Below are 23,664 nucleotides of genomic sequence, written 5' to 3'. Positions count from 1 at the left end.
TACTATGGTGGTCGGAGGATCTCATTATTACTATGGTGGTCGGAGGATCTCATTATTACTATGGTAGTCAGCGGATCTCATTATTACTATGGTGGTCAGAGGATCTCATTATTACTATGGTGGTCAGAGGATCTCATTATTACTACAGTACTCAGAGGATCTCATTATTACTATGGTGGTCAGAGGATCTCATTATTACTATGGTGATCAGAGGATCCGATTATTACTATGGTGATCAGAGGATCTCATTATTACTATGGTGGTCAGAGGATCCAATTATTACTATGGTAGTCAGAGGATCTCATTATTACTATGGTGGTCAGAGGATCTCATTATTACTATGGTGATCAGAGGATCCGATTATTACTATGGTGATCAGAGGATCTCATTATTACTATGATGGTCAGAGGATCCGATTATTACTATGGTGATCAGAGGATCTCATTATTACTATGGTGGTCAGAGGATCTCATTATTACTATGGTGATCAGAGGATCTCATTATTACTATGGTGGTCAGAGGATCTCATTATTACTATGGTGATCAGAGGATCCGATTATTACTATGGTGGTCAGAGGATCTCATTATTACTATGGTGGTCGGAGGATCCGATTATTACTATGGTGGTCAGAGGATCTCATTATTACTATGGTGATCAGAGGATCCGATTATTACTATGGTGATCAGAGGATCTCATTATTACTATGGTGGTCGGAGGATCTCATTATTACTATGGTGGTCGGAGGATCTCATTATTACTATGGTAGTCAGCGGATCTCATTATTACTATGGTGGTCAGAGGATCTCATTATTACTACAGTACTCAGAGGATCTCATTATTACTATGGTGGTCAGAGGATCTCATTATTACTATGGTGATCAGAGGATCCGATTATTACTATGGTGATCAGAGGATCTCATTATTACTATGGTGGTCAGAGGATCCAATTATTACTATGGTAGTCAGAGGATCTCATTATTACTATGGTGGTCAGCGGATCTCATTATTACTATGGTGATCAGAGGATCCGATTATTACTATGGTGATCAGAGGATCTCATTATTACTATGGTGGTCAGAGGATCTCATTATTACTATGGTGATCAGAGGATCCGATTATTACTATGGTGATCAGAGGATCTCATTATTACTATGATGGTCAGAGGATCCGATTATTACTATGGTGGTCAGAGGATCCCATTATTACTATGGTGATCAGAGGATCTCATTATTACTATGGTGGTCAGAGGATCTCATTATTACTATGGTGATCAGAGGATCCCATTATTACTATGGTGGTCAGAGGATCTCATTATTACTATGGTGATCAGAGGATCCGATTATTACTATGGTGGTCGGAGGATCTCATTATTACTATGGTGGTCGGAGGATCCGATTATTACTATGGTGGTCAGAGGATCTCATTATTACTATGGTGGTCAGAGGATCTCATTATTACTATGGTGATCAGAGGATCTCATTATTACTATGGTGGTCGGAGGATCTCATTATTACTATGGTGATCAGAGGATCTCATTATTACTATGGTGGTCGGAGGATCTCATTATTACTATGGTGGTCAGAGGATCTCATTATTACTATGGTGGTCAGCGGATCTCATTATTACTATGGTGATCAGAGGATCTCATTATTACTATGGTGGTCAGCGGATCTCATTATTACTATGGTGATCAGAGGATCTCATTATTACTATGGTGGTCAGAGGATCTCATTATTACTATGGTGGTCAGAGGATCCAATTATTACTATGGTGGTCGGAGGATCCCATTATTACTATGGTGGTCAGAGGATCCAATTATTACTATGGTGATCAGCGGATCGATCGTTACCACTTCTGGTCACATTGTTGTTTTGGGTCACGGACTTGAATTAGAATGACGGTCAGGCAGAGAGGTCCGCGCCATATTTCCTTCTATGGGGGACACTCAGAGTTCCTCCCCCGTCTCCGCACCGCCCGGCTCCAAGCATTGAATGAATACAACATGCTAGAAATCAGAATCTTTAATATGTACTTATTTACATATATCATTAATTGCTATCCGGCTAATTAACAGGACGAGGAAGCCATTGCTATCTACAGTGGGTAGGCTTTTTATATACATATATATTGCTTTCTTGGCTATTCAGATCTAGAGAAAGAGAAGAATAGAGATGAAGAGATGGCCAGAGCAGCATACAGAAAAAGATTGTATAAAAAATATACAGATAAAGCAAAAGACGATATCAGAGGGCGCCAGAGCCTCAGACTAAAACTCCCCCCAAATTGGAAGAGTCCATCAGAGGGCGCCAGAGCCTCAGACTAAAACTCCCCCCAAATTGGAAGAGTCCATCAGAGGGCGCCAGAGCCTCAGACTAAAACTCCCCCCAAATTGGAAGAGTCCATCAGAGGGCGCCAGAGCCTCAGACTAAAACTCCCCCCAAATTGGAAGAGTCCATCAGAGGGCGCCAGAGCCTCAGACTAAAACTCCCCCCAAATTGGAAGAGTCCATCAGAGGGCGCCAGAGCCTCAGACTAAAACTCCCCCCAAATTGGATTGGAAGAGTCCATCAGAGGGCGCCAGAGCCTCAGACTAAAACTCCCCCCAAATTGGAAGAGTCCATCAGAGGGCGCCAGAGCCTCAGACTAAAACTCCCCCTACAATGGAAGCGTCCGTCAGAGGATTCCAGAGCCTCAGACTAAAACTCCCCCCACATTGGAAGAGTCCATCAGAGGATGGCAGAGCCTCAGACTAAAACTCCCCCCAAATTGGAAGAGTCCATCAGAGGATGGCAGAGCCTCAGACTAAAACTCCCCCTACAATGGAAGAGTCCATCAGAGGATGCCAGAGCCTCAGACTAAAACTCCTCCCACATTGGAAGAGTCAATCAGAGGATGCCAGAGCCTCAGACTAAAACTCCCCCCACAATGGAAGAGTCCATCAGAGGATGCCAGAGCCTCAGACTAAAACTCCCCCCACAATGGAAGAGTCCATCAGAGGATGCCAGAGCCTCAGACTAAAACTCCCCCTACAATGGAAGAGTCCATCAGAGGATGCCAGAGCCTCAGACTAAAACTCCCCCCACATTGGAAGAGTCCATCAGAGGATGCCAGAGCCTCAGACTAAAACTCCCCCCACATTGGAAGAGTCAATCAGAGGATGCCAGAGCCTCAGACTAAAACTCCCCCCACATTTGATACAGAAGGAGGTCCGGTTTCCATTGGCAGATCTATACGGAATTTGGCCATTTGTATTCTTATATCTGATTTATAGACATACTGGAGAAGACTTCTGTAGGGTTTATCTATGGATGAAGTTGAGATACCGGTTATCCCCTACAGACTTTAGAAAACATCCTGTGTGGCAATCATAAGGCGAAACGAGGCCAGCGCCCCTCCCCCCCACCCCCCCGTAGAGGGAACACCCTGCGATCTGCCCTATGGCTCAGTGTTACTACATAGCTACCATGGTCCCAACCCTCCGACACCAATGGGAATTTGATCTTCAGCAGCGGTTTGAGGAGATTAAAAAACAATTTCATAATTTACAGTCGGAGAAAACAGAAGCAGAAATTTTTTGAACATAAAAATATTTTCAGATAAAATAAATGTCATGAAATTGTACAGCAGGAGCCGGAGGTCTTCCTCAGTTGTGACCTCCGTGGTGGGGGGAGACCAGCAGGACATTTCTTCACCAAATCCCGTGAGCCACATTATGGGTTCCCCATCTCAGTCCATTCATTTACACGTTTTTCCAGCGGCCTCTGCGTTTACGGGGAGTCAAGTAGGAGAATCTCTTCCTCTTGTTGGGAGGAGGGGCGGTTGGAGGACTCGGCTGTTCCTCTACAACATTTTGCTGGCCACTTTCCTCTTCCTGGCCATTGTGATTTTCCTCCAACTCATAATTCACAGAACAAGGTTCAGATTCTGGTTCAGTCTTTGTAGGATAATATACGGGATCGATCAAGCCAGATGGAGCAGGTGATGGAGGCTGAGGAGGTATAAGAGGTAAGATGGCTGCCAGGACATTGGTCAAACGGTCCATGCTCTGACGCAACGTGTAGGTCAGATGTCGAATTGCTTCCGCCGTTTCCTGCTGAGCTCGTAGCATGGCTACTGTAGGGTCATAGTGCTGACTGACAGCCTCTGGAGAAAGCAGAGGAGAAGAGGACCCCGGAGGCATCGGTGCTGGAGAAGCCCCTTCAGATGGACCAGGTGAAGGACTTAGCTGGGGTAACTGCACAATGTGAAGCTGAGGCGTCGGAGATGAAGACTGCTTAGGCTGGAGAAGAAGGGGAGGGTCCGGCGGGCAGCAGGGGCCACTCAGGGAGTTTTCTGCACTAGAAGAAGCCGGACCTGGTAGATGTAAGTCTGTGGGGGGAAAGCAGAAGTACGGTCATCAGATTGTGGGGAGCACCAAACCCATTTATATTGTCACAGGTATGGAGGACAACCAATGTTACTAAAGGTATCATTCTCTCCCCTACAATAAGGGATGGGGGTGAAAGACTTTGCAGTACAGGCCATTGATCATTATTACTTCTACTTTAGACAGCAATTTTTAAAAACAGTCAAATGTTTAACCCCTTCAGCTCTGGTCCCTGTTCACCCGATGGAGCACAGAAATAACGAGCCAGATTATTAGGCGAGGAGTTTGACTTTACCCAACCCCTTCCAGCCGGCTTTATGTGATGGCACAGAGGTGGGCCTAGCGCTGCATTACCACATATTCGCACATCTCTTAACCGGAAGGTTTTACCCCTTTAATGACCAGGCCATTTTTTGCGATACAGCACTGCGTTACTTTTAACTGACAGTCGTGCGACTGTGTGAGGCTTATCCCAAATAAAACCGATCCCTTTTTTTCCCCACAAATAGAGCTTTTTTTTGGTAAATTATTCAATAAAAAAAATGTAAAAAATTGGATTTTTAACTAACCGTAAAATCTATTTCTCTGATGTTCATTGACGGACACAGCTCTTGATCTTCATAAGCATTGGGTTATACTGCCCCCTATAGGAGTAGGACACTAGGCAGAAAAAAAAGTCTGGCTACGCCTATGGGCAGGCCCAGGGGGTTTACTCCCACTTTCTGCTATAGGTACTCAGTTTTGTTACAAGCAGTGTCAGAAGAAAGCAAACTCCACAGAGGGGGGGGGGGGGTGCTGTGTCCGTCAATGAACATCAGAGAAATGTTTTTACAGTAAGTCAAAAACCCCATTGTCTCTTTTGATTATTGACGGACACAGCTCCTGATCTTCAGAACCATTGGGACCTCCCAAAGCAATGTTAAACATAAGGAGTACCAGGTTATCAGGTAAACAGGAGCTCAACCTAAAACAACTGGAGCTCACCTGAAAAAAACAATACACCCTCAAAGAGGATCAGATCCTCTAAACAGCAGCATGAAAAACCTTGCGGCCAAAAGAAGCATCCGCAGATCCCAACACATCTACTTTACAGAACTTTGTGTAAGTGTGCACCGATGACCAGCTGGCCGCCTTACAAACCTGCGTCACTGACGCCTGATGACAGAAGGCCCAGGAGGCACTGAGCACCCAAGTACAGTGCGCCTTGATAGGGAAAGGAGGAACCGGACCCTTGATGGAATAGGCCTGAGCCACCGTCTGTCTGATCCATCTGGAAACGATCGCAGAGGAAGCGGACAACCCTTTCCGAGGCCCATCCGTAAAAGACTCCATAGCTGCCAGGTACACCCTAATCGCCTGGAACACATCCAAGGCATGCAAAGCAATTTCCTTCGGATGTTTTGGCCTGGGACACAGGAAAGGCAACAAAATGTCTTCATTCAAATGAAAATCAGAAACAACCTGAGGAAGGAACGACAGACAGGGGTGAAGAACCACCTTATCTCTGTGGACCACCAAGTAAGATGAACCATAGGATAACGCCGCCAATTCCGACACCCTGCACGTAGAGGTGATAACCACCAAAAAGGCCACCTTCTGGGACAGCGTTAGAAGGGGAATCTTCAGAAGATTCTCAAAAAGAGGCTTCTGGAGAACTGAAAGCACCAAACTGAGGCCCCAAAAGAGGTAACAGAGACCGCGCTGGAGGAACCAAGTGCCAAACTCCCTGAAGAAAAGTACGTACCAGGGAGTGTGTGGCCAAGGGCCGTTGAAAGAAGACCGCTAAGGCGACACCTAGCCCTTGATAGTACTCAAGGCCAGTTTCTGCTCAACTCCCCGTTGAAGGAAGGTCAAAATCCGAGCCACCGAAAAGCAACGAGGATGAACCCCAAGAGACTCACACCACGCAATGTACATCTTCCACGTACAATGGTAGATCTTCCTAGAAGTAGATTTTCTAGCTTTTAACAGTGTTGGAATCCCAGACTTAGACAAATTTCTATCCATCAGCACCTGGCATTAAACAGCCAAGGCGTCAAAGCCAGCGACTATAAAGCAGGATGGAAAATTGGTCCTTGGGACAGCAGATCCTCCTGAGAGGAAGCTTCCAAGGAACCTCGGCGACCAGCTGCACCAGATCAGAGTACCAACCCCGGCAAGGCCAGTCCACCTCAAAAAGGTAGACAACATCAGACCCAACACCCGCATGCAAGTCAGGAGGGATAACCATCTGCTGGACAGCAGGAGAAGAATCGCAGCCTGCAGTTTCTGGAGTTTGTCCAGAGGAAGGAGCACTCTGGCTAAGGTCGAGTCCAGAGTAAGACCCAGATAGTCCAGCTTTGTGGACAGAACCAGAGCAGACTTCTAAAAATTCATAATCCAGCCGAACTCCCTCAGAGTTTGTATGGTTGTTTCCAGGTTTTCCACCAGAGCAGTAGGAGACTCCACTTGCAGAAGGAGGTAGTTCAAGTAGCCCAGTACCACGATCCCCCATTAGCGTAACAATGCTAGCACCGGGGCTAACACTTATATGAAGACCAGAGAGCAGAGATGAGACCGAATGGTAACGCTACAAACTGATAATGCTCCGCTCCCACGGCAAAGCAGAAGAAACGCTGGTGACCGGCACATATTGGAATGTGAAGGTGAGCATCCTTGATGTCGATAGAGGCAAGAAAATCCCCCTGATGCAGGAATGCCACCACCGTGCGAATGGACTCCATTCTGAACTTCTGCACCTACACAAAGCAGTTCAGCGCCTTGAAATCCAGGATTGGATGCACCATGCCTTCCTTCCTGGGAACTGTAAACAGGTTTGAGTAAAAACCCTGAAAACGTTCCGATGTCGGAACCAGGACAATCACCTCTTTAAGTAACAGGTCTGTACCGTCAAAAAAAGATCCTGTAAGTGGTCCATGGTCAAGCGCAAATTGGAAGGAAAGAACCTTGCCGGGGGGTAAGAGTGAAACTCGATCTTGTAGCCGGACCGTATGACTTAGTGGACCCCCTTGTCTTGTACCAGGGAAGTCCACGGGTCCAGGAACCAGCAAAGACATCCCCCCCCAACCCTGATGAGGGCACATCTTCATGCTGAAGGAGCCTTGTCTGCGGGTCTGGATAAGCCCGCTTTCGACTTGCCAGACCAAGTTTGCTTGGATCCACCAGAGGAGGCCCTGAACAGTTTTGATCCCTTGTCAATCAACCCTGAGGGATGAAAAAACTTCTTATGAGCCGAGGATGGCCCACGTCTGCGATGAGGGTCCTTGCCCTTAGTAGCCTGCGGAAGAAAGGTACTCTTCCCCCCTGTGAGACCTTTATTGATGTCACACAGGGTAGTTCCAAACAGGGAAACTCCTTGAAAAGGAAGATCAGTCAAGGCCTTCTTAGAAATGTGGACTGCAGACCAGCATTTGAGCCACAAAATACGCCAAAGGGCCACTGCTGAAAGAGAGCCTAGCGACTAAGGGAGCCGCATCCAAAGAGGCATCACAGATAAATTGCAGCCCCCGGATCAACTGGTCCCCCAGCTCAGCAAAGGCAGGGGGGAGCTGCTCCCCCTCCAGGTCACGGCGTAGGAGTTTAGCCCACTCGGTCAGAGTTTGCGACTCCAGGGCAATGGGAAATACCGGCCTCAGTGCCGAACCAGCCACGGTGTACATATTGCGGGCTACTGCCTCCGCCTTCCTGTCAGCCGGGTCCTTAAAGGCCGGGGACTCTTCAACCAGAATCATGGTTGCTTTGTTCAATATGGAGACCGAAGGGTCCACTTTTTAAGAAGGGACTCCTCATAGGGGTACAGCATAGAAAATCACTTAGGGACCACAAGGGGACGTTTTGGCTGTTCCCACTCTTTAGCGACAATTCTGTCAAAATAGGCGGGGAAAGGAAACACCTTTGCCGCTCTGGATGGCTTGTGAGTGACAAAAGGGAACCAACGCCTCTGTTGCAGCTCCAGCTGCGTCCTCCATTTTAAAGGTCTCACGCACAGATACAGGAGCTGCGTCCTCCATTTTTAAGGTCTCACGCACAGATACAGGAGCTGCGTCCTCCATTTTTAAGGTCTCACGCACAGATACAGGAGCTGCGTCCTCCATTTTTAAGGTCTCACGCACAGATACAGGAGCTGCGTCCTCCATTTTTAAGGTCTCACGCACAGATACAGGAGCTGCGTCCTCCATTTTCAAGGTCTCACGCACAGATACAGGAGCTGCGTCCTCCATTTTTAAGGTCTCACGCACAGATACAGGAGCTGCGTCCTCCATTTTTAAGGTCTCACGCACAGATACAGGAGCTGCGTCCTCCATTTTTAAGGTCTCACACACAGATACAGGAGCTGCGTCCTCCATTTTTAAGGTCTCACGCACAGATACAGGAGCTGCGTCCTCCATTTTTAAGGTCTCACACACAGATACAGGAGCTGCGTCCTCCATTTTTAAGGTCTCACGCACAGATACAGGAGCTGCGTCCTCCATTTTTAAGGTCTCACGCACAGATACAGGAGCTGCGTCCTCCATTTTTAAGGTCTCACACACAGATACAGGAGCTGCGTCCTCCATTTTTAAGGTCTCACGCACAGATACAGGAGCTGCGTCCTCCATTTTTAAGGTCTCACGCACAGATACAGGAGCTGCGTCCTCCATTTTTAAGGTCTCACACACAGATACAGGAGCTGCGGCCTCCATTTTTAAGGTCTCACACACAGATACAGGAGCTGCGGCCTCCATTTTTAAGGTCTCACGCACAGATACAGGAGCTGCGTCCTCCATTTTTAAGGTCTCACACACAGATACAGGAGCTGCGTCCTCCATTTTTAAGGTCTCACGCACAGATACAGGAGCTGCGTCCTCCATTTTTAAGGTCTCACGCACAGATACAGGAGCTGCGTCCTCCATTTTTAAGGTCTCACGCACAGATACAATCAGTGCATCCACCAGTGCCTTTTCGTGTACGGTTGCAGAAGTGGAGGAATCACTGTCTGAGAACTCAGGGCGCATGGTCCCAGACCCAGCAGAGTTTCTCATGTCTGTGGCGGCTGAATCAGATTCAGGATCTGAGGAGACCGATGAGGCAGGGGAAGGCGGGGGGGGGGGGGGTGCTTTTTGCTAGCCTGTCGCCCGAAAACGACCTCCACTCAGGACACAAAGGACTCCAGGACCACCGTCAGTGCATCGATGGATGGTTGGGAACCGCAGCTTCTGAGAGAGGATCAGGTGGGAAAATGTGCTCCAAAGACTCCATGAGTTACCAGGGGGACCCCCACAAGAAAAGGTGTGAAAAAAAAAAAACATTGCTTGAGCAGCACCACGCGGTCGCCGGTAACCTAATCAATCCTCAGCACAGAGGAAGAGGACCCCACCATACTCCTCATCCAGCAGAAACAGGCACTTTCAGCCACCAGGATAATCTGCACTCCACGAGCAGCGATCAGGAAGTGAAACGATCAAGGAGTCAGCACCAGGGGATGAGGAGGGTCTCCCATTGCCAATATCGCCACCCACAGGGCTCCACTGTCATGGCAAACCACCGCAAATTGACCGCCGGACTACACAAACATGGCCACTGTGCATGGAAACACACAGGCTACAGCAAAATGGCGGCACCACAAGGGACCCAGGCCAGGGGGGGGGGGGGGGCAATATTGCTCACAGGGACCACTAAACTGATGAGGGGGGTGCCTAACAGGAAGGAGGGGAACCCAGGTGCCCGACCGTCCCATGGAGGGGAACACGTTCACCCCAAAACCCTCCATGGGGAGAGGGGGGACAATCACTTACCATACCAGGAACCAGGCGGGCACCGCTCCAGACAGACTCTCCTCTCCATCGAAATGGGGGGGCTGTTGGCCAGGAGTAACGCTGCGACTTGGGCCGAGACCCGGTGGTATGCGACCTCGTGAGGCGTTTAACTCGTAGGCCAACCCCCATCCAGTGGTGCCATGTTGTGGCTGACCTAGCGTGGAGCTGAGGTCTGCGCGCACTCACTTGCCAGACTGGGGTGACCACTGGATTTAGATTACAGAGCCCCTTGCCCAGTCCGGCAGTTGATTGCAGATCTCACAGGAGAAAAAAACAGGAGAAAAAAATTCTATCTAAAAAGAAAAAATTGCTGAACCAGAGATCCCAGCAAGGAAGGAGGTCCTTACTCCGGACTAGGCAGAAGAAACGGAGTACCTATAGCAGGAAGAGGGAGTATACCCTCCGGGACCGCCCATGGGCGTAGCCAGACTTTTTTTTTCACCTAGTGTCCTACTCCAGTAGGGGGCAGTATAACACAAAGGAGCTGTGTCCATCAATGAACGAAAGAGAAAATATCATTTTTTCATCATTTTAGGCCAATTTTTATTCCGCTACATTATTTTGGTGAAAAAAAAAAGTCCCAATAAGTTTATATTGATTGGTTTGCACAAAAGTTATCGCGTCTACAAACTAGGGGAAAGATTTGTCATTTTTATTCATTTTTTACTAGTAATGGCGGCGATCTGCGATTTATAGCGGGACTGCGACATTGCGGCGGACAGATCGAACCCCTGACTGACATTTTTAACACCTTTGGGGGTACCAGTGACATTACTACAGTAATCAGTGCTATAAATATGCACTGTCACTGTAATAATCACACTGGCAGGGAAGGGGTTAACACCAGGGGCGAACAAAGGGTTAAATGTGTGCCTAGGGGATGCTTTCTTATTGTGTGGGGGATGGGCTCACTGGATGAACGCAGGGACCGGTGTTCCTAAATAGTAAGATCCCTGTGTTCATTACTGACAGAACATCGGTCTGTCTCCATGGGGAGCATCGCGTCCGCCGGACCTGCTGATTGGCTTCCCCTCTAGCCAATCGATGTGCCCCCACTATCCGCTACACGAAGCGACAGGAACACCGTTTCACGTAACAGAGCCGACCTGCTGCAGTAAAACGATGGCGGCTGGTCAGCAAGTGGTTAAAAAGGTTAAAAACATAAAAGGATTTTAAGCTTAATCAATTTTTTGCATTAAAGTAAAAAACCTTTTAATACCGCCCCCCGCCCCTGAATACCGCCCCCCCGCCCCTAAATACCGCCCCCCGCCCCTAAATACCGCCCCCCGCCCCTGAATACCGCCCCCGCCCCTAAATACCGCCCCCCCCGCCCCTGAATACCGCCCCCCCACCCCTGAATACCGCCCCCCGCCCCTGAATACCGCCCCCCCCGCCCCTAAATACCGCCCCCCGCCCCTGAATACCGCCCCCCCCCGCCCCTAAATACCGCCCCCCGCCCCTGAATACCGCCCCCCCGCCCCTAAATACCGCCCCCCGCCCCTAAATACCGCCCCCCGCCCCTAAATACCGCCCCCCGCCCCTGAATACCGCCCCCGCCCCTAAATACCGCCCCCCCCCGCCCCTGAATACCGCCCCCCCACCCCTGAATACCGCCCCCCGCCCCTGAATACCGCCCCCCCCGCCCCTAAATACCGCCCCCCGCCCCTGAATACCGCCCCCCCCCGCCCCTAAATACCGCCCCCCCACCCCTGAATACCGCCCCCCGCCCCTGAATACCGCCCCCCCGCCCCTAAATACCGCCCCCCGCCCCTAAATACCGCCCCCCGCCCCTAAATACCGCCCCCCGCCCCTGAATACCGCCCCCGCCCCTAAATACCGCCCCCCCCGCCCCTGAATACCGCCCCCCCACCCCTGAATACCGCCCCCCGCCCCTGAATACCGCCCCCCGCCCCTGAATACCGCCCCCCGCCCCTAAATACCGCCCCCCCCGCCCCTGAATACCGCCCCCCCACCCCTGAATACCGCCCCCCCGCCCCTAAATACCGCCCCCGCCCCTAAATACCGCCCCCCCCCGCCCCTGAATACCGCCCCCCCGCCCCTGAATACCGCCCCCCCCGCCCCAAAATACCGCCCCCCCCGCCCCTGAATACCGCCCCCCCCGCCCCTGAATACCGCCCCCCGATCCAGCACTGCAAGTCTGCAGCAGCCCCTCTCCCCACTCTCACAGGCTTGGCTCAGCCATTGGCTCCTGCTGTTGTCAGCCAAAACCTGTGAAAGGAGGGCAGCCCGGCATTGGACCGAGCACCCCCAGAGCAAGCGGCTTCCTATGGGGGCACTCAGCAGGGGGCGGAGTCAGGAGTGCTGGCAGCGGGTGGAGTCAGGAGTGCTGGCAGCGGGTGGAGTCAGGAGTGCTGGCAGCGGGTGGAGTCAGGAGTGCTGGCAGGGGGTGGAGTCAGGAGTGCTGGCAGGGGGTGGAGTCAGGAGTGCTGGCAGCAGGTGGAGTCAGGAGTGCTGGCAGCAGGTGGAGTCAGGAGTGCTGGCAGCGGGTGGAGTCAGGAGTGCTGGCAGCGGGTGGAGTCAGGAGTGCTGGCAGCAGGTGGAGTCAGGAGTGCTGGCAGGGGGTGGAGTCAGGAGTGCTGGCAGCGGGTGGAGTCAGGAGTGCTGGCAGCGGGTGGAGTCAGGAGTGCTGGCAGCGGGTGGAGTCAGGAGTGCTGGCAGCGGGTGGAATCAGGAGTGCTGGCAGCGGGTGGAGTCAGGAGTGCTGGCAGCGGGTGGAATCAGGAGTGCTGGCAGCGGGTGGAGTCAGGAGTGCTGGCAGCGGGTGGAGTCAGGAGTGCTGGCAGCGGGTGGAGTCAGGAGTGCTGGCAGCGGGTGGAGTCAGGAGTGCTGGCAGCGGGTGGAATCAGGAGTGATGGCAGCGGGTGGAGTCAGGAGTGCTGGCAGCGGGTGGAGTCAGGAGTGCTGGCAGCGGGTGGAATCAGGAGTGATGGCAGCGGGTGGGGTCAGGAGTGCTGGCAGCGGGTAGAGTCAGGAGTGCTGGCAGGGGGTGGAATCAGGAGTGCTGGCAGCGGGTGGAGTCAGGAGTGCTGGCAGCGGGTGGAGTCAGGAGTGCTGGCAGCGGGTGGGGTCAGGAGTGCTGGCAGCGGGTGGAGTCAGGAGTGCTGGCAGCGGGTGGAGTCAGGAGTGCTGGCAGCGGGTGGAGTCAGGAGTGCTGGCAGCGGGTGGAGTCAGGAGTGCTGGCAGCGGGTGGAATCAGGAGTGATGGCAGCGGGTGGAATCAGGAGTGCTGGCAGCGGGTGGGGTCAGGAGTGCTGGCAGGGGGTGGAGTCAGGAGTGCTGGCAGCGGGTGGAGTCAGGAGTGCTGGCAGGGGGTGGAGTCAGGAGTGCTGGCAGCGGGTGGAGTCAGGAGTGCTGGCAGCGGGTGGAGTCAGGAGTGCTGGCAGGGGGTGGAGTCAGGAGTGCTGGCAGGGGGTGGAGTCAGGAGTGCTGGCAGGGGGTGGAGTCAGGAGTGCTGGCAGGGGGTGGAGTCAGGAGTGCTGGCAGGGGGTGGAGTCAGGAGTGCTGGCAGCGGGTGGAGTCAGGAGTGCTGGCAGGGGGTGGAGTCAGGAGTGCTGGCAGCGGGTGGAGTCAGGAGTGCTGGCAGCGGGTGGAGTCAGGAGTGCTGGCAGGGGGTGGAGTCAGGAGTGCTGGCAGGGGGTGGAGTCAGGAGTGATGGCAGGGGGTGGAGTCAGGAGTGCTGGCAGGGGGTGGAGTAAGGAGTGCTGGCAGCGGGTGGAGTCAGGAGTGCTGGCAGGGGGTGGAGTCAGGAGTGCTGGCAGGGGGTGGAATCAGGAGTGCTGGCAGGGGGTGGAGTCAGGAGTGCTGGCAGGGGGTGGAGTCAGGAGTGCTGGCAGCGGGTGGAGTCAGGAGTGCTGGCAGGGGGTGGAGTCAGGAGTGTTGGCAGGGGGTGGAGTCAGGAGTGCTGGCAGCGGGTGGAGTCAGGAGTGCTGGCAGGGGGTGGAGTCAGGAGTGCTGGCAGGGGGTGGAGTCAGGAGTGCTGGCAGGGGAGGGGATCAAAACCATTACAGAGCCGGTAAGTAGAACTGGTTTCTTATTTTAAATTAAAAAAAGCTTTACAATCACTTTTTTCGGGCCTCTCCAGCACTGCGACCTCATGGTCACCAATCAGGTGGCAGTAGGAGGGGCTCTCCTGTCACATGATCACATGATTGAGGAAACCCATCCACTACCCCACACCAGAGGCGTAACTAGAGCCTTCAGGGCCCCGATGCAAGAAACCATGAAGGGCCCCCCCAGATCCCTGGCCGGGGCCCTTCCCTTCAAGCCCAGGGCTCTTCCCACTAATCCTGGGGCTCTTTATTCTCGTTGCATGGCCTTTTATTACGGTCCCGCAGCAGGATCCTTCCACAAGTTCTGCAGTGGGCTCCCTTCCTGCAATCTTGGGGCCTCCCCACAGTGGTGCAATGCCAGGGCCCGGTCGCAAGTGTGACTTTTGCAATCCTGGAAGTTCACCCACTGGTTTGCTACTGGGCCCCCTGGAGCATGGGGCCCGGTAGCAATCGCAACCCCTGCAACCCCTGTAGTTACGCCCCTGCCCCACACAAAGATGATGTTGCTATGCTGATACAATCACCTAAAAGGGCCGGCAGAGCGGCCACGCTATGCATTCCTTCATCAATATTGTCCTCCAATGTACCATGGGGGTCAGAGAGTTCGAGTTAGGGGTGTCTTCTATAGGGTTAGGGGTGTCTTCTATAGGGTTAGGGGTGTCTTATATAGGGTTAGGGGTGTCTTATATAGGGTTAGGGGTGCCTTCTATAGGGTTAGGGGTGTCTTCTATAGGGTTAGGGGTGTCTTCTATAGGGTTAGGGGTGTCTTTTATAGGGTCAGGGGTGTCTTTTATAGAGTTAGGGGTGTCTACTATAGAGTTAGGGGTGTCTTCTATAGGGTTAGGGGTGTCTTCTAAGGAGTTAGGGATGTCTTCTATAGGGTTAGGGGTGTCTTCTATAGGGTTAGGGGTGTCTTCTATAGGGTTAGGGTGTCTACTATAGAGTTAGGGGTGTCTTCTATAGGGTTAGGGGTGTCTTCTATTGGGGTAGGGGTGTCTTCTATAGGGTTAGGGGTGTCTTCTATAGAGTTAGGGGTGTCTTCCATAGAGTTAGGGGTGTCTTCTATAGGGTTAGGGGTGTCTTCTATAGGGTTACGGATGTCTTCTATAGGGTTAGGGATGTCTTCTATAGGGTTAGGGATGTCTTCTATAGGGTTAGGGGTGTCTTCTATAAGGTTAGGGATGTCCTCTATAGGGTTTGGGATGTCTTCTATAGGGTTAGGGGTGTCTTCTATAAGGTTAGGGGTGTCCTCTATAGGTTTAGGGGTGTCTTCTATAGGGTTAGGGGTGTCTTCTATAGGGTTACGGATGTCTTCTATAGGGTTAGGGATGTCTTCTATAGGGTTAGGGATGTCCTCTATAGGGTTAGGGGTGTCTTCTATAAGGTTAGGGATGTCCTCTATAGGGTTTGGGATGTCTTCTATAGGGTTTGGGATGTCTTCTATAGGGTTAGGGATGTCCTATATAGGGTTAGGGGTGTCTTCTATAGGGTTATGGGGTGTCTTCTATAGGGTTAGGGATGTCTTCTATAGGGTAAGGGATGTCTTCTATATGGTTAGGAATGTCTTCTATAGGGTTAGGGATGTCCTCTATGGGGTTAGGGGTGTCTTCTATAGGGTTAGGGATGTCTCCTATAGGGTTAGGGATGTCCTCTATAGGGTTAGGGGTGTCTTCTATAGGGTTAGGGATGTCCACTATAGGGTTAGGGATGTATCAATGCACTATGGTAGTCAGAGCGCTAGGGATGTCTTTCTATAGGGTTAGGGTTGTCTTCTATAGGGTTAGGGTTGTCTTCTATAGGGTAATGGTTGTCTTCTATAGGGTAAGGGATGTCCTCTATAGAGTTAGGGATGTCTTCTATAGGGTAAGGGATGTCTTCTATAGGGTTAGGGTTGGCTTCTATAGGGTAAGGAATGTCTTCTATAGGGTAAGTGGTGTCTTCTATAGGGTTATGGTTGTCTTCTACAGGGTAAGGGTTGCCCTCCATAAAGTTAGGGTTGTCTTCTATAGGGTTAGGGTTGTCTTCTATAGGGTAAGGGATGTCTTCTATAGGGTAAGGGGTGTCTTCTATAGGGTTAGGGATGTCTTCTATAAGGTAAGGGATGTCTTCTATAGGGTTAGGGATGTCCTCTATAGGGTTAGGGGTGTCTTCTATAGGGTTAGGGATGTCTCCTATAGGGTTAGGGATGTCCTCTATAGGGTTAGGGATGTCCACTATAGGGTTAGGGATGTATCAATGCACTATGGTAGTCAGAGCGCTAGGGATGTCTTTCTATAGGGTTAGGGTTGTCTTCTATAGGGTAAGGGATGTCCTCTATAGAGTTAGGGATGTCTTCTATAGGGTTAGGGTCGTCTTCTATAGGGTTAGGGTTGTCTTCTATAGGGTAAGGGATGTCTTCTATAGGGTAAGGGGTGTCTTCTATAGGGTAAGGGATGTCCTCTATAGAGTTAGGGATGTCCTCTATAGGGTTAGGGTTGTCTTCTATAGGGTTAGGGTTGTCTTCTATAGGGTAAGGGGTGTCTTCTATGGGGTTAGGGATGTCTTCTATAGGGTAAGGGATGTCTTCTATAGGGTAAGGGATGTCTTCGATAGGGTTATGGTTGTCTTCTACAGGGTAAGGGTTGCCCTCCATAAAGTTAGGGTTGTCTTCTATAGGGTTAGGGTTGTCTTCTATAGGGTTAGGGATGTCCTCTATAGAGTTAGGGATGTCTTCTATAGGGTAAGGGATGTCTTCTATAGGGTTAGGGTTGTCTTCTATAGGGTTGTCTTCTATAGGGTAAGGGGTGTCTTCTATGGGGTTAGGGATGTCTTCTATAGGGTAAGGGATGTCTTCTATAGGGTTAGGGTTGTCTTCTATAGGGTAAGGTATGTCCTCTATAGAGTTAGGGATGTCTTCTATAGGGTTAGGGTTGTCTTCTATAGGGATAGGGATGTCTTCTATAGGGATGTCTTCTATAGGGTAAGGGATGTCCTCTATAGGGTTAGGGTTGTCTTCTATAGGGTTAGGGATGTCTTTTATAGGGTAAGGGATGTCTTCTATAGGGTAAGGGATGTCTTCTATAGGGTTATGGTTGTCTTATATAGGGTAAGGGATGTCTTCTATAGGGTTAGGGTTGTCTTCTATAGGGTTAGGGTTGTCTTCTATAGGGTAAGGGATGTCCTCTATAGAGTTAGGGATGTCTTCTATAGGGTAAGGGATGTCTTCTATAGGGTTAGGGTTGTCTTCTATAGGGTAAGGGATGTCTTCTATAGGGTAAGTGGTGTCTTCTATAGGGTTATGGTTGTCTTCTACAGGGTAAGGGTTGCCCTCCATAAAGTTAGGGTTGTCTTCTATAGGGTTAGGGTTGTCTTCTATAGGGTAAGGGATGTCTTCTATAGGGTAAGGGGTGTCTTCTATAGGGTTAGGGATGTCTTCTATAAGGTAAGGGATGTCTTCTATAGGGTTAGGGATGTCCTCTATAGGGTTAGGGGTGTCTTCTATAGGGTTAGGGATGTCTCCTATAGGGTTAGGGATGTCCTCTATAGGGTTAGGGATGTCCACTATAGGGTTAGGGATGTATCAATGCACTATGGTAGTCAGAGCGCTAGGGATGTCTTTCTATAGGGTAAGGGATGTCCTCTATAGAGTTAGGGATGTCTTCTATAGGGTTAGGGATGTCTTCTATAGGGTAAGGGATGTCTTCTATAGGGAAAGGGATGTCTTCTATAGGGTTGTCTTCTATAGGGTAAGGGGTGTCTTCTATGGGGTTAGGGATGTCTTCTATAGGGTAAGGGATGTCTTCTATAGGGTTATCTTCTATAGGGTAAGGGATGTCCTCTATAGGGTTAGGGTTGTCTTCTATAGGGATAGGGATGTCTTCTATAGGGATGTCTTCTATAGGGTTAGGGATGTCTTCTATAGGGTAAGGGATGTCCTCTATAGAGTTAGGGATGTCCTCTATAGGGTTAGGGTTGTCTTCTATAGGGTTAGGGTTGTCTTCTATAGGGTAAGGGGTGTCTTCTATGGGGTTAGGGATGTCTTCTATAGGGTAAGGGATGTCTTCTATAGGGTAAGGGATGTCTTCTATAGGGTTATGGTTGTCTTCTACAGGGTAAGGGTTGCCCTCCATAAAGTTAGGGTTGTCTTCTATAGGGTTAGGGTTGTCTTCTATAGGGTTAGGGGTGTCTTCTATAGGGTAAGGGATGTCTTCTATAGGGTTAGGGTTGTCTTCTATAGGGTTGTCTTCTATAGGGTAAGGGGTGTCTTCTATGGGGTTAGGGATGTCTTCTATAGGGTAAGGGATGTCTTCTATAGGGTTAGGGTTGTCTTCTATAGGGTAAGGGATGTCCTCTATAGGGTTAGGGTTGTCTTCTATAGGGATAGGGATGTCTTCTATAGGGATGTCTTCTATAGGGTTAGGGATGTCTTCTATAGGGTAAGGGATGTCTTCTATAGGGTTAGGGATGTCTTCTATAGGGTTAGGGATGTCTTCTATAGGGTAAGGGATGTCTTCTATAGGGTAAGGGATGTCCTCTATAGAGTTAGGGATGTCCTCTATAGGGTTAGGGTTGTCTTCTATAGGGTTAGGGTTGTCTTCTATAGGGTAAGGGGTGTCTTCTATGGGGTTAGGGGTGTCTTCTATAGGGTAAGGGGTGTCTTCTATAGGGTTAGGGATGTCTTCTATAGGGTAAGGGATGTCTTCTATAGGGTTAGGGATGTCTTTTATAGGGTAAGGGATGTCTTCTATAGGGTTATGGTTGTCTTATATAGGGTAAGGGTTGCCCTCCATAAAGTTAGGGTTGTCTTCTATAGGCTTTGGGGTGTTCTCCATAGGATTAGGGTTGTCCTCTATCTATTAATGTACTATTATGGGCAGAGGGCTAAGGTTGTCTTATATAGGGCAGGGCTCGAAAAATCCCAGGTGCCAGGTGGCATTGGTGAGTCCGGGCGCCTGGGATTTTGTCAGCCGTCTGCTTTCAGGCATCAGGAAGCCACTTCGCTGATCCAGGGATTTGAAATCGCTGCGGCTCCAATCCATACCTCTCAGTGTACAGACAAGAGGCAATCTAACTGGTCAGCAAGGTCACATGGACAACGCTGACCAACCAGAACCCACGGCCTCTTATTCTCCACTCTCAGCACAGCCATTGGACGCGCTGCACACATCTATCTGACATCGGGTAAGAGTGCCAGGCCCAGGGCTGAGCGCTGTGTGAGGCGGGGGCTCTGCACAGATTTCCATGTGTCCCCCCCTCCCCCGTCCCACTGCTACTGCCTGGGTGTCACCGCTTCCTCAGCCCCTGGGGGGAGGGGAGAGTGTGGACCAAGCCCATCCTGCTACGGCTGGGGGAAGGGCACCACCTACAAATATTTAGGGTGGCACAGGAGTGGAGACTCCCTGCCCCCCATAGACATGTGTGTGGGGGAGGAGAGCAGGCCGTTTTCTGGGTGTATGTGGGAGAGGTCCAAACTTCTGGAGGATTCCTCTGTACACCATAGAGCTGAGACGCTCCCCCTCCCCCCTCCTCTCTCCCCCCCTCCTCTCTCTCTCTCCCCCCCTCCTCTCTCTCTCCCCCTCCTCTCTCTCTCCCTCCTCTCTCTCTCCCCCCTCCTCTCTCCCCCTCCTCTCTCTCTCCCCCCCTCCTCTCTCTCTCCCCCCTCCTCTCTCCCCCTCCTCTCTCTCTCCCCCCCCTCCTCTCTCTCTCCCCCCCTCCTCTCTCTCTCCCCCCCTCCTCTCTCCCCCCTCCTCTCTCTCTCCCCCCCTCCTCTCCTCCTCTCTCTCTCCCCCCCCTCCTCTCTCCCCCTCCTCTCTCTCTCCCCCCCCCCCCTCTCTCTCTCCCCCCTCCTCTCTCTCTCCCCCCTCCTCTCTCTCTCCCCCCCCTCCTCTCCCCCTCCTCTCTCTCTCTCCCCCCTCCTCTCTCTCCCCCCCCCTCTCTCTCCCCCCCTCTCTCTCCCCCCTCCTCTCTCCCCCTCCTCTCTCTCCCCCCCTCCTCTCTCTCTCCCCCCTCCTCTCTCTCTCCCCCCCCTCCTCTCCCCCTCTCTCTCTCTCTCCCCCTCCTCTCTCTCCCCCCCCTCTCTCTCCCCCCCTCTCTCTCCCCCCTCCTCTCTCCCCCCTCCTCTCTCTCCCCCCCTCCTCTCTCTCTCTCTCCCCCCCTCCTCTCTCTCCCCCCCTCCTCTCTCTCCCCCTCCTCTCTCCCCCTCCTCTCTCTCCCCCCCTCTCTCCCCCCTCTCTCTCTATCTCCCCCTCCTCTCTCCCCCTCCTCCTCTCTCTCCCCCCTCCTCCTCTCTCTCCCCCCTCCTCCTCTCTCTCCCCCCTCCTCTCTCTCCCCCCTCCTCTCTCTCTCCCCCTCCTCTCTCTCCCCCCCTCCTCTCTCTCCCCCCTCCTCTCTCTCTCCCCCTCCTCTCTCTCCCCCCCTCCTCTCTCTCTCCCCCTCCTCTGTCTCTCCCCCCTCCTCTCTCTCTCCCCCTCCTCTCTCTCTCCCCCCTCATCTCTCTCTCTCTCCCCCCCCCCCTCCTCTCTCCCCGCTTCCCCCTCTCCCCTCCTTCCCCTCTCCCCTCCTCTCTCCCTTCCCCCTCTCCCCTTATCTCTCCCCCCTCCCCTTCTCTCTCCCCCTCCTTCCCTTGCCCCCCCTCCCCCCCCTCTCTCTCTCTCCCCCTCCTTCCCTCGCCCCCCCTCCTCTCTCTCTCCCCCCCTCTTCTCTCTATAGGGGAGGAGATTAAGGGTTGTCCTCTATAGGGGAGGGGATTGAGGGTTGTCCTCTATAGGGGAGGGGATTAAGGGTTGTCCTCTATAGGGGAGGGGATTGAGGGTTGTCATCTATAGGGAGGGGATTAGGGTTGTCCTCTCTCTATAGGGGATTGAAGGTTGTCCTCTATAGGGGAGGGGATTAGGGTTGTCCTCTATAGGGGAGGAGATTGAGGGTTGTCCTCTATAGGGGAGGAGATTGAGGGTTGTCCTCTATAGGGGAGGGGATTGAGGGTTGTCCTCTATAGGGGAGGGGATTGAGGTTGTCCTCTATAGGGGAGGAAATTGAGGGTTGTCCTCTGTAGGGGAGGGGATTGAGGGTTGTCCTCTATAGGGGAGGGGATTGAGGGTTGTCCTCTATAGGGGAGGGGATTGAGGGTTGTCCTCTATAGGGGAGGGGATTAGGGTTGTCCTCTACAGGGGAGGGTATTGAGGGTTGTCCTCTATAGGGTAAGGAATTGAGGGTTGTCCTCTATAGGGGAGGGGATTGAGGATTGTCCTCTATAGGGGAGGGGATTAGGGTTGTCCCTCTACAGGGGAGGGTATTGAGGGTTGTCCTCTATAGGGTAAGGAATTGAGGGTTGTCCTCTATAGGGGAGGGAATTGAGGGTTGTCCTCTATAGGGGAGGGGATTGAGGATTGTCCTCTATAGGGGAGGAATTGAGGGTTGTCCTCTACAGGGGAGGGTATTGAGGGTTGTCCTCTATAGGGTAAGGAATTGAGGGTTGTCCTCTATAGGGGAGGGGATTGAGGGTTGTCCTCTATAAAGGAGGGGGATTGAGGGTGGTCCTCTATAGGGGAGGGAATTGAGGGTTGTCCTCTAAAGGGGAGGGGATTCGGGTTGTCCTCTCTCTATAGGGGAGGGGCTTGAGGGTTGTCCTCTATAGGGGAGGAGATTGAGGGTTGTCCTCTATAGGGGAGGGAATTGAGGATTGTCCTCTATAGGGGAGGGGATTGAGGGTTGTCCTCTATAGGGGAGGGAATTGAGGGTTGTCCTCTATAGGGGAGGGAATTGAGGGTTGTCCTCTATAGGGGAGGGAATTGAGGGTTGTCCTCTATAGGGGAGGGAATTGAGGGTTGTCCTCTATAGGGGAGGGAATTGAGGGTTTTCCTCTATAGGGGAGGGGATAAAGGGTTGTCCTCTCTCTATAGGGGAGGGGATAAAGGGTTGTCCTCTCTCTATAGGGGAGGGGATAAAGGGTTGTCCTCTATAGGGGAGGGGATTGAGGGTTGTCCTCTCTCTATAGGGTAGGGGATTAGGGTTGTCCTCTATAGGGGAGGGGATTGAGGGTTGTCCTCTACAGGGGAGGGGATTGAGGGTTGTCCTCTATAGGGGAGGGGATTGAGGGTTGTCCTCTATAGGGGGAAGGGATTGAGGGGTGTCCTCTATAGGGGCAGGGATTGAGGGGTGTCCTCTATAGGGGAGGGGATTGAGGGTTGTCCTCTATAGGGAGGAATTGAGGGTTGTCCTCTATAGGGGAGGGGATTGAGGGTTGTCCTCTATAGGGGAGGGGATTGAGGGTTGTCCTCTATAGGGGAGGGGATTGAGGGTTGTCCTCTCTCTATAAGGGAGGGGATTGAGGGTTGTCCTCTATAGGGGAGGGGATTAGGGTTGTCCTCTATAGGGGAGGGGATTGAGGGTTGTCCTCTATAAAGGAGGGGATTGAGGGTGGTCCTCTATAGGGGAGGGAATTGAGGTTGTCCTCTAAAGGGGAGGGATTCGGGTTGTCCTCTCTCTATAGGGGAGGGGCTTGAGGGTTGTCCTCTATAGGGGAGGAGATTGAGGGTTGTCCTCTATAGGGGAGGGGAATTGAGGGTTGTCCTCTATAGGGGAGGGGATTGAGGGTTGTCCTCTATAGGGGAGGGAATTGAGGGTTGTCCTCTATAGGGGAGGGAATTGAGGGTTGTCCTCTATAGGGGAGGGAATTGAGGGTTGTCCTCTATAGGGGAGGGAATTGAGGGTTGTCCTCTATAGGGGAGGGAATTGAGGGTTGTCCTCTATAGGGGAGGGGATAAAGGGTTGTCCTCTCTCTATAGGGGAGGGGATAAAGGGTTGTCCTCTCTCTATAGGGGAGGGGATAAAGGGTTGTCCTCTATAGGGGAGGGGATTGAAGGGTTGTCCTCTCTCTATAGGGTAGGGGATTAGGGTTGTCCTCTATAGGGGAGGGGATTGAGGGTTGTCCTCTATAGGGGAGGGGATTGAGGGTTGTCCTCTATAGGGGAGGGGATTGAGGGTTGTCCTCTATAGGGGGAAGGGATTGAGGGGTGTCCTCTATAGGGGCAGGGATTGAGGGGTGTCCTCTATAGGGGAGGGGATTGAGGGTTGTCCTCTCTCGATAGGGGAGGGGATTGAGGGTTGTCCTCTATAGGGGAGGGGATTGAGGGTTGTCCTCTATAGGGGAGGGGATTGAGGGTTGTCCTCTATAGGGGAGGGGATTGAGGGTTATCCTCTATAGGGGAGGGGATTGAGGGTTGTCCTCTATAGGGGAGAGGGTTAGGGTTGTCCTCTATAGGGGAGGGGATTGAGGGTTGTCCTCTGTAGGGGAGGGGATTAGGGTTGTCCTCTGTAGGGGAGGGGATTAGGGTTGTCCTCTATAGGGAGGGGATTAGGGTTGTCCTCTACAGGGGAGGGTATTGAGGGTTGTCCCCTATAGGGGAGGGGATTGAGGTTGTCCTCTATAGGGGAGGGGATTGAGGGTTGTCCTCTA

The 23,664-nt window shown here is 51.9% G+C and overlaps 2 protein-coding genes across 2 annotated transcripts in view; both read right to left on the bottom strand.

Moving 5' to 3' along the window:
* Positions 1–3,699: 3,699 nt before the first annotated feature.
* LOC309543734 (myb-related transcription factor, partner of profilin-like) lies at positions 3,700–4,314 on the bottom strand. Its single transcript, XM_082276180.1, has one exon. The coding sequence runs from the start codon at positions 4,178–4,180 to the stop codon at positions 3,740–3,742; it is 441 nt and encodes a 146-aa protein (XP_082132306.1). The 5' UTR covers positions 4,181–4,314; the 3' UTR covers positions 3,700–3,739.
* Positions 4,315–4,320: 6 nt separating this feature from the next.
* Positions 4,321–23,664, bottom strand: part of LOC309543733 (T-box transcription factor TBX22-like) — a gene marked incomplete at its 3' end in the record, with an annotated part of 60,418 nt that continues 41,074 nt past the window's right edge. Inside the window, exon 4 of the mRNA XM_082276179.1 lies at positions 4,321–4,368. Coding sequence (XP_082132305.1) covers positions 4,321–4,368 — 48 coding nt within the window. The remainder of the gene's footprint in view (positions 4,369–23,664) is intronic.

Source organism: Pelophylax lessonae (assembly GCF_965119305.1).
Source record: "Pelophylax lessonae genome assembly, contig: HAP1_SCAFFOLD_335, whole genome shotgun sequence".
In the NCBI taxonomy this organism is placed as follows: Eukaryota; Metazoa; Chordata; class Amphibia; order Anura; family Ranidae; genus Pelophylax; species Pelophylax lessonae.
Note: the sequence above shows the minus strand (reverse complement) of the source record. Positions and strands in the feature narration are given on the sequence as shown.

Coding starts and splice junctions, on each gene's coding strand:
- LOC309543734 (XM_082276180.1), bottom strand. CDS start 4,180: ATGCCTCCGGGGTCCTCTTCTCCTCTGCTTTCTCCAGAGGCTGTCAGT.